Source organism: Ananas comosus, linkage group 21 (genome assembly GCF_001540865.1).
Source record: "Ananas comosus cultivar F153 linkage group 21, ASM154086v1, whole genome shotgun sequence".
In the NCBI taxonomy this organism is placed as follows: Eukaryota; Viridiplantae; Streptophyta; class Magnoliopsida; order Poales; family Bromeliaceae; genus Ananas; species Ananas comosus.
In genome coordinates, this window is record NC_033641.1 from 8,720,502 (window position 1) to 8,730,903 (window position 10,402).

The 10,402-nt window shown below is 37.9% G+C and overlaps 2 protein-coding genes across 2 annotated transcripts; one reads left to right on the plus strand and one right to left on the minus strand.

The window, feature by feature from the left end:
- LOC109726551 lies at positions 1,964 to 5,751 on the plus strand. Its single transcript, XM_020256193.1, has 6 exons — positions 1,964 to 2,306; positions 3,477 to 3,671; positions 4,315 to 4,431; positions 4,526 to 4,675; positions 5,073 to 5,131; positions 5,317 to 5,751. The coding sequence occupies exons 1-6, from the start codon at positions 2,088 to 2,090 to the stop codon at positions 5,450 to 5,452; spliced, it is 876 nt and encodes a 291-aa protein (XP_020111782.1). The 5' UTR covers positions 1,964 to 2,087; the 3' UTR covers positions 5,453 to 5,751.
- Positions 5,962 to 10,121, minus strand: LOC109726550 (endoglucanase 12-like). Its single transcript, XM_020256191.1, has 5 exons — positions 9,749 to 10,121; positions 8,734 to 9,041; positions 6,972 to 7,569; positions 6,713 to 6,885; positions 5,962 to 6,612 (listed from the first exon to the last, which is right to left on the minus strand). Exons 1-5 carry the CDS (start codon positions 10,119 to 10,121, stop codon positions 6,211 to 6,213), a joined length of 1,854 nt encoding a protein of 617 aa, XP_020111780.1. The 3' UTR covers positions 5,962 to 6,210.

Consider the following 10,402-nt stretch of genomic DNA (forward strand, 5'->3'; position numbering starts at 1 on the left):
TTATAAGAGTATAGTAGCCGAACTTTCTCTCTCTCTCTCTCTCTTTATATATATATATATATATATATATATATATATATATATATATAGGTCTCAAAATTGACAAACTTTAACGGTCGGTATGAAATACTTCCTAATTTAATGGTGTAAAAGAATTAAAATCAATTGAATTTTTGATAGAAAATTCTATTTACAATCTCGATAAAAATCAATAACTCCGATCTCAAATTAAAGGATCCGATTATCCATATTTAGGACGTCGTTCGATTTTGACTGTTCATTTTTATGCCCGCTTGATGGACTTTATTATGATTTCGAAAAATTACTAAATTTATCTTTTAGAAATTTCAAATACTATAGATCATATTTAATAAAATGAATTGTCGATTTGGAAGCTCCATCATCGAAAACGAACTTTATACTCATAAGAGTTTAGTAGCCCTACTCTATATATATGTATATTGGAACAAAAACTTTATGAACAGCTTCTCGTATAGTCATGTTTGGTAAAATCCGTAATATTATTATTATTATTATTTTTTGAGAGATAGGTAGCACGTTATCCGTTTCGTTTATTTCATTTAGAAATAAACTTAGCTGGAAATGTGAATCAACCAGGATTCGAATTTGGATCTCGGGTACCAACCACCAAGCCTTTTGCTACTTGCTCTAGGGACGGTCGGTAATCCGTAATATTGTTGGAACAAAAAATTTATGTGGTCTTTCAAAATATGTTTTCAATATGTTCTTTAAGAGTTAATAAAAGTTTATTTGGATTTTAAAATTGCAGTAATATTTTTTAAAATTTTCTCTTTTCGCATGATCTCCTACTAGAGAACTTAATTGCCATTTATTTCAAACAATACTTTAACCTAAACATCCAATCAATTCAAAAAGAAAATATTATTATTATTATTATTCTTTAATGAGAAAAATAAAATACTATTCATTTCATTTATTTTTTAAAAATAAACTAAATTAAAAATATAAAATAACTAAAATTTGAATTCAAAAAATCAAATACCAACCATTAAAACTTTAACCGATTGCACTCGATACGATCGGTAATTTAAAAAAAATATTAAATAAATTAATTATTTGGTATCATATTATTTATGTTCCTAAACAACCAAATTTATTTCTAAATTCACCCCTCTCATTATATATATATATACACTTTAAAAATTATTATATTTGGTATGATGGGGAAAAGTACTTTTTTGGAATTTTATTTTAAAAAAAGGAATAGGAAGGGTAAGATGATGGGGGAAATACTTTTTTGGAATTTTATTTTACAAAAAAGGAAAAAAAAACAAATAAAAAGTCAAAAACAAAATGCCTTAGTTAGGGGAAAATAAAACAATATGCTTGTGGGATTTGATGAATAAAAGTATTTGGGGATCCCCTTAACTATAATTTTTTTTTTAAAAAAAAATTTATTTTGGCTAGGTATTAGCTGTCACTTATTTTAATTTGAGTTATTTCTAAATCGAATATGAAGTAAAAATTAATCTAAGAGTCAAAAAATTAATAATAAATACAATTATCATATTATTATCAATAGCATTTTAGTTCCACTATATATATATATATATATGAATTATATTTTATTAGAATAATTTTATAGATGATATGATGTTAGTTAGAATTAATAACTCACACCCTATCAAGTCAATTTTTTTAAAAATAATCATAATTAATGGTACTAAAAATTGATAATTTTAACAGTTAAAATTAACTTAATTAGTATTAAATTCAGCAAAATCTCTAATTTATTTTGTGAAAAAAATTTAGCACTAACAAACCAAAATTTGATAAAGTAATAATTGAAATAAAATAGTACAAAAAAAAAACTTGGAAATGGCTAATAATTGGGTAAAAATTATAAAAAAAATAAAAAAACTGCCCCCTTTTTTTTTTTTTAGAGAAAAATTATATTTTGAGGATGAGAGAGAAAATCCCATTCATCACAACTTGTCATATCTCTTCCCCCAACTCTCTCTCTCTCTCTCTTGTTTCTCTCTCTAAAATCCTCTCAAAAAGTGGGGGAGGCAAAGGTTACCCCAAAAAGATCACAAAAGTAGGAAATGGGCTCTTCTTCTTCTCCATTAGGGCTTCTTATGCGGCCCCCAAACCCTACAGTTTCTCTCTCCTCCTCCTCCTCCTCCTCCTCCACCTTGGGGGCCCCGAGCACCTCCCAAAACCCTAGCTTTTCGTGCTCTTCCCCCAATTCCCCCTCTAATGGGAGATGGGTCGGAGCCAAAATCGCACCTTGGGGCCAAACCGCCCTCAATTCTAATCATTGGGTATATCCTCTTTCTCTCTCTAGCTTGGTAAAATAAGACTTTTTTTTTTTTTTTCTTTTTCATTGTTTTTAACTGTGATTTTAAATGATGCTGTGATGTATGTGTTATTCTTCGTTCATGCTCTCTTGCAATTATATGTCATAAATTGATTTTAGGAATTTTTTCGTGGGTTTGATCATGAAGCTATCTTGTGTGTTGGGTTCTCTTAGTGAATTGGCTAAAACTCAAAATCAACTTTATGTATGTACTTATTCGTATTCGGTTTGTAAATATGATGAAAAAGATGCGAGAAGTATGATTTAAAGCTTTTAGCTTGAATAATAATGTACTAGGTTTTGTGCTTCTGAGAGGATTTATCAGGATTAATCTGAAAAGATTTCAAACATTGGTAAGAACTTCTCGACGAATTTTGTATGAGTGTTTTGCTTTACATGGATTCAGTATGCTAATGCTCATGCATTTGCTTAGTGCGAATATTTTCTGAAAATCATTAACTTAACAGAGTTAAATATACAGCGTAATCCCTGCTATTCGGATTCCTGAACACTTTTTGATAGTAGTAGATTTGCTTGAGAAAAGAACTGTTCGTGAGCATGTTGTTGAATCTTTAGATGTTCTCGTGGAAATATATCTTAGTGATTAGTATCGATTAACAGAAAAGTAGTCTTTTCAATTAATGGCAATCACATGGCTTGGCTCAACCATTTTAGTCGTCATCGAATTATCATCTGTCACATGATTTTTTTTCCCCAAATGCTGTCATAAATAGTTAGTACTTGCTACTCGGGAGAAACTGCGCAGATGCTTATATCCCTCTGTCCCTCTGTGCTGTATCAGCATCAGACTAGAAAATTCTACTTACGCTCATACGATGAATTTCATAGTTTCTGTAATGAAAAGTTATAGCACTTCAGTATATCAATGAATACTAAATATACGGCCCTTCTATTTCCAATTCCGCTTGATATTGCCCCTGGCCTGGTGATTTAGGCTAAGAAGATTAATTTATCAATTATGGAATTCATTGTTGTTCGTTTATATGGTCCTTATAATCTGAATTTGTTTACTCGTTTAGAAATTATACCTGCTAACCCATACGAGTTTTGTGATATATTTGGTTTTCACTAATGATTTACTACCAGGGGCTGTTTTTTTTATGTGCTCGTATAGTGGCTTCGTGGATGTATGAGAAGAGGCAGGGCTGAAATTATTGCGAGGAATCAAAGTGCAGGTGGTGCATTTATGTTCGGACCTGACGAGGAGAATGGCACGCAAGTTCCTACTCAGGCTCAGTCGGTTGTCGAAGGTTCAGGCGCCGTCCTTGTATCAGAGTACAAACCAATTCCTGATATAGATTATCTTCAGGTATTTGTTCATTGAAAATCTATTAAAAACTGTTGTCCATGTCGTTTAATTGTAGGGTCTCTTGCATATGTATCGTTGCATCATCTATTTACGTATATACCAGAGTAAAAATCTGAGTTTCATATACGCAGCTTGGAAGGGCAATATCTTATAGAGTTTTCCTTAGGTTTCAAAAGTTGATGTTGCATTAGGAAAGTAAAGAAGCACAATTTTCTTTTTTTTTGCCCCCTCTTCAAGTACAGGGGATTTTTATATAATAAATTAAGTATTCAATGGGCATTTTGAAGACTTAGATATTTGCAGGTATTTACATGGAAAAATATATTTTTTCAGGTGTATGTACAGTTGTATTTCCTGTCCATAAACAATTGATACTCGCCGAGCAAGGATGTTATTATAGTCTTGTAGAATATAAAAATCCCTCATTGTTGTGAAATTTTCTCCATTATTTAGGAGCTGATTTTTCGGAGTCCCCCATTATTGTAATTATTAACAATTCATATTTGTTTCAGGGATAAAAGAGAGAGAGCATGATTTGATAATTTTATTCCTACACAATAACTTTTCTGTTTAATGTTTAGCGACTGTTTAGTACTGATGCTTTTAGCTATTGGCGTAGTCTAATGTTCTAGTGCCATGCTAGGAATTACTGGCCATTCAGCAACAAGGACCTCGAGCAATTGGCTTTTTTGGGACGAGAAATATGGGATTCATGCATCAGCAACTTATTGAGATTCTGAGCTACGCTATGGTCATAACGGTACTGAAGCATTTCCCTTTTCCTTTTTTTTCCCTTTTATTCTCTTTCATTAACTTTTACTGTTCTGATCTCCTACTCCTTGCTGTTACTGCAGAAGAATCATATATTCACATCAGGAGCATCAGGTACTAATGCAGCCGTTATCAGAGGCGCTTTAAGAGCGGAGAAGCCGGAGCTGCTTACTGTAATATTGCCGCAAAGCTTGAAAAAGCAGTCTCCCGAAAGCCAGGAATTGCTGTCTAAAGTAAGCCTTCCATGACTTACGTTCCATGACTTAACATGAACCACCTCTTTGTTACTGGCAAAAGTTATGTCGATTGGCTGTATTGTTAGGGTGTTTCGATCGTAATGGCACTATCGATACATTCGTTTTGGTGTTTTCTTTCGATACGTCCGTTACATTTCTTCTTTGTTCTTGTGTAACTTATTTTCTTAAGTTTAACCCCATAATAGTTCAAATAATCAGTCAGCGACTTCATAGATAGACTCATTTGGGGTGAGACATCCCATAGCATTCACTTAATGTTTCGCTCATCCTCTCATATCCGGTTATATTGTGACGGAGTGATTGTTCATGTTCTTTTGATGAGACGGTGACGACCCATTTTCTTTTTTTTTATGGTCTCAACTATATTTTGCAGGTTAAAAATCTAATCGAGAAACCCCAATATGATCATTTGCCGTTAATTGAGGCTAGCAGGTTCGATTCTTTGTTTTTTTAGCGCACAAATTTCGTTCCTTTCCATTTTCTTTGTTAGTTATAAAACAACAATGAAGAATAAGGCTAATGGCGGTATATATGATGAATCAAGATATTCCCATTTTATGTTTAAGAAAGGGTCACTCTAAAATGTTTTTGCATCTTTCTTGTTGCTGAAACAACAGGTTGTGCAACATGGACATAATCTCGAAGGTGCAGCAGGTCATATGCTTTGCGTTTCACGATAGCAAATTGCTCATGGAAACATGCCAGGAAGCGAAGAATCTTCGCAAGATCGTTACTCTTTTTTACTTGGATTAGCCTTCGAAAACACTCGGGTTTCCATTCATTTTTGTTCATAGCCAAGCAAATCAGGCTCTTTTACTTCTCTTGCTTCCCCATTTTGGCCCCAATTAGAAAAGCCTTCTTGAGCAGATTAGAGACCGATTTTATGCCGCAGAAAAAAGGTGTCGCGATCTCTCATTATTCTGATTCTTGAAACAACACATGTCGGATCCAATGTTGTTAATAGCAAATTGGTTTCTCATTATTCTGATTCTTGAAACAACACATGTCGGATCCAATGTTGTTAATAGCAAATTGGTTTTGGTGCAAAATTTTATTCGCCGTTGTGGCTTGCGATGTTGTGTTCGCCTTTTGTTCGCCGGTCTTTTCGAACGAACCTCTTTGGTGCCGTTGGATTTCACTCTGCGGTGCTCTAAGATCCGTGCGGATTAGGATTGAAAAGTGTCTCCTGAGATTGTACTGTAGATAACATTTTGACCTGCAGTGTGTATAAAAGAGGAGGCTTTGAAAGAAGATATTTGAGATTTACTAAATTCATAGTGTTTTTTTTCTTTTTCTTTGAGTAAAATTACATTTACACCTAATCTCATTGTTCTTCAGTGTTATTTAAAGCATACTCCAAGCTTAAATAGCATCCACTGTTAACTCACAGCCCACAAACACAATGCCTTAAATACTGATCTTGTACAGTAAAGAATTTTAGGCCAAAATTCTGGAAAAAAAATATAGATTTTTTTTAAAAAAAAAAAAAAATCCCTTCATTGCTGGATTTTTCACGGTTTCCAAGGCGGCGGAGGCGGCGGCGCCGCCGGATAGAGCGGTGGCACCGCCGAGAAAATGGTGTTCTTATCGATTCCGCCGCCGCCGCTGCTGGTGAGCGAGACCAGGGCCGCCACCAGGCCTGCGTTGCCCGCGAGGGTCGGCTCGGTGCACTGGTAGTTAGTTCGGACGTCGGAGAAGCCATCGGACTTGTCCGGGCCGGCAACCATCGCCCCGGTGATCAAGTTAGGGTTCGCGTTCTTGGAGTTGAGCCACTTCCACCCGCCGGTGCACGAGTACCTGATCCCGTCATGGGGGATCGACGCGCCGCGGTGGTGCACGTGCTTCGGGTAGTTCGACCCGTACCCGACCAGGTAGCTCATCTTCCGCGGGTTGTTTCCTAGGACGTAGTCGACCTGTCGGGAAAGCGAAATGATTAGACCGTCTCACCATAGAGATATATAGTATATATATTACTTTCTGAACTGAAAGAACTGAAGGAATTCGTAAAAAAACCTGAGACTGCGCGAAACTACGGAGGCTGTCGGCGGAGAAGTAGTTGGGGCCGCAGTACCATCCAGGTACGTTCGTGGCGTCCATGTAGTCGGCGTAGAGAGACGCCAGGAACGCCATGTTCATGGCATACTGCAGCGGCTGCGGTCGACCGTGGTTTAGTTCGATTAGTCCGCCTGCAACGTAATCAGGTAGTCAAAATCGCGAAATTGGGTTCCTAGTGCGAACGGAACAGATCATCGATTCAAATATGCCATCGTACCTTGGGTCCAGTTGAACACATGGAATTGCTTGAACACCATGCACATGGTGATCCCAGTAGAGTTGTGATAGCCACTGAGTGTTTCCTCATAAGGATACCCAGGATTCAGGAACATTCTCAGCCTGGTGAGCAGCAGTTCTGCACCTGGGAGCTTGTTGTCCCAGCTGAAGACAGAGAAGTCCAGAATCTGCATGAAGGCCTTGGCGTTCTTCGCGAGGGCCGGATCGGTCGCCAACGAGATGTAGCTCGTGTTTCCGGTGGCGTAGTACATCCACGCGGCGCTCCACATGTACTCGTCCCAGTACCCGGTTGAATTGTAGTAGGGCTCGATGTAGGGGTTCCCCCGCGAGTAGGTCTGGCGGTGCCCCAAGTCGCGCGCAAACTTGTAGGCGGTGGCGGCGCCGTGGACGAGCTTCTTCGAGTAGGCGGCGTCGTCGCTGAAGACGATGGAGGCGGACGCCAGCGCGGCGGCCACCTCGCCAGCGAGGTCGGGCGCGGAGGAGGCTGTCTGGACGGGCCGCGGGTAGTCCATGTCCTCGGGCCGCTCCCAGCAGTAGTGGTCGTCTGGGGTTGTCGAGTTGATCAGCGCGCCGCCGACCTGCGGAGGATTGCGTCATGTTAAAACTATTTCTGAAGCGTTTCCTATCACATCAAATATTTTGAGTAATAAATGGCACGAGTTTTAATGCCATTTGAATTTCAATGATTAGGGATGTGATTGGAATCTTGGCCTTTCTTTTCAAGTTGATTTGATTTCAATTTTGCCAATTAGTTGCAATTATGGTAAACTAAAATTAGTTATTATGTAACAGTTATTAAGCTTTTGTTTTTAAGGTGTCATTTGGAAAGTACACTATCAGTAGTAATATAAGACTTTTAAACTTGCAACAAGAATACCGATCAATCTGACTATTATTTGTAAATGTTCACAAATAGCTAAAAGTGCAAAATATTTTCGAAACTCATATTCCTGTTTACAGGACAAATACTACCTATACATTCAAAAAAAAAAAAAAAAAATACTACTCTTTATAATATTGAATGATCAATATTAGATTTATAAGTCGCATTAAAAAAGCTCGGGTCCAGCTCAAAAGTTTAAACTTTTAGATATACGAAATTGTTTTTCATAACAATCTATTGTTTTTTTTGAGAGATGGATAGCACGCTACCCGCTTCGTTTATTTCATTTAGAAATAAATTTAGCTGGAAATGTGAATCAACTGGGATTCGAACTTAGGATCTCGAGTACCAACTACTAAGCTCTTTGCCACTTACTCTAGGAACGGTCGGTTAAGCACCAGCAATACAACTAGCATGTGGCATAATTAATTCTTAACATGCTAGGCGCGACAGCTGGCACGCGGTTCATTGGATCAGACACTAATTAACTAAGAGGTGTGAACTCTACTGTAATTTAGCTTTTAGGTGGAGATATCAAGTGCATTATTTAAAGTCACGATTCCACTTTGTATCCAACATGAGACTATTTTTCTTAATAATTTGTAACACACAAATCCCTGAAACATGCTCTGATATTAGGTAAAGACGTACAAAACTTATCTATATTATAGGTAATTTTGAAACAGCTATCAAACGCTACTCTGACTTATCTTCTCAGGATTAGTTAGTATGCTTTTAAAATTTGAAGTTTAGAGTACGGTCGACTGATTCAAATCAGACAAATTGAGAGATCGAACAGTAAAGCTTAAAATTTTGAAAGGTCAGGTAAGTTGTGTACATTTTTTTACGCTGATTTTACCTGGCTATAGATGTGGTTGATGGTGGAAGCAGATGAATTGAAGGTGAGGAGCAGGTAATCAGTGCCCCACTTGATCAGGTCCCTTACATGGTCATACTCCCCAATTGCCTTGTACTTCTGGCTATACTCTACAACTGACCAGCTGAGCAGTGTCATTGAGAAGGCCATGGGGAAGTGGAACTTGATGTTGTCGCCGGCATCGTAGTACCCGCCGACGAGCCCGCCCTTCACGTCGGTCAGGTCGGACCCGTCCTTCAGGCCTGAGTCCCCCCGCCAGGGGATCCCGTTGTTTTTCGGGAGCTTCCCGGCTGAGGGAAGCAGATAGAAGAGAAGTACAGGACAGAAGAATCAGACACAAGTCATAAGAATCTTTCCGAGCGAAAAAAGTATTTTGATTTTTTGAATTTTAGTGGCCAAATTGACGTGTCGTAAATGATTACAAAAGGCCTTAGGACTTAGTTTGTTTCAAATTATAAGCTAAATTTTGAGATTTTATATTCAAACTTAAACCCAAAATTAGGAATTTCAAATGTACTTTATATATATTTGGTAAAACTGTATAAAACTTATCTGCAGGAGTGTTGGTCCTTTTTTTTGATTCAACTACTTAACCATTTTAAAATTTCGATTTTAGTCCAAAACTTTTGGATTTATTTGATCCAAGCCATTTGCTCATTACTTACTTTTACTAAATTAGTCTTACAAATTACGTGGCATGTGCTAATTTAATCTGCAAAAATTAATATCGCATTCAAATTGTGAAATGCTAGAGTCATTTAATGGTAAATCAAAAGATTAAATAGAAAAATCAAAACTATTAAAGATTAGATAGTTGAATCATAATAGATCTTAATTTATATAAATTCATACATTTATTGCTTTTATAATTTTTTATTCAAAATGGTATGAAATAAAGTAATTTTTAAAATATTACAAACCGCGGAAAAAACCAAAGAGGAAGAAGAAGAAGACGAAGAAGTGCAAGGAAAAGCGCATTGAGGTGATTGTTGCTTACACTTCTGCGCGTTGAAGAAGAGCAGCGCTTTGTGGAGCGCGTTCGTGTACTGGTCGGGCGGCGGCGGGGCCACCTTCTTCTTCGGGATCGACTTCACGACGATGATCGGGACCCCGACGACGATGAAGGCGACGAGCAGGGCCCAGAAGGCCCACCAGATCAGCTTCCGCTTCACGACGACGCAGCCCAGGTCGACGTACTTGTCCTTCTTCTTGCTCTCCTGCGGGCCCAGGAGCCAGCTCTGCTGCGTCTCGTCGAGCTGCCGCGACAGCGCCGCGCGGTCCATGTCCATGTTGCGGCTGTGATCGTCATCGGCGTCGCCGCCATTGTTGTTGATCTCGAAGGACCCTCCCCAGTGGTTTGCGGAGAACATGTTGTTGTTGTTGTTGTTGTTGTTGTTGTAATGTGTATATGCTCAGTGCATGAGCATATATTGGATGTGTGTGGGGAGGGCCACTTTGTTTCTTTTTATTTTTTATTTTTTGGCTTGATGAAGAGACAAAGGGGAGGTGATGATGGGGTTTGTGATTGGTGATGTGATTTTTGGGTACTAAAATGGAGGAGGCTCTTCTCTCTTGGGGGTTGTTTCCTTGTCATTTTCCTACCATTCTTTGGTTGGGGGAGGGGGGAAGGAAAGGAGGGAATGGTTGACTT

Bases quoted from the DNA above. Each gene is read 5' to 3' on its own strand.
- LOC109726550 (XM_020256191.1), bottom strand. From the start codon at position 10,121: ATGTTCTCCGCAAACCACTGGGGAGGGTCCTTCGAGATCAACAACAAT. The intron at 6,886-6,971 runs GTACGATGGCAT...ATTACGTTGCAG, and splicing joins TGTGTTCAACTGGACCCAAG to GCGGACTAATCGAACTAAAC. The intron at 6,613-6,712 runs GTTTTTTTACGA...CTTTCCCGACAG, and splicing joins GTAGTTTCGCGCAGTCTCAG to GTCGACTACGTCCTAGGAAA.
- LOC109726551 (XM_020256193.1), top strand. From the start codon at position 2,088: ATGGGCTCTTCTTCTTCTCCATTAGGGCTTCTTATGCGGCCCCCAAAC. The intron at 3,672-4,314 runs GTATTTGTTCAT...GTGCCATGCTAG, and splicing joins CTGATATAGATTATCTTCAG to GAATTACTGGCCATTCAGCA. The intron at 4,676-5,072 runs GTAAGCCTTCCA...TATATTTTGCAG, and splicing joins GCCAGGAATTGCTGTCTAAA to GTTAAAAATCTAATCGAGAA.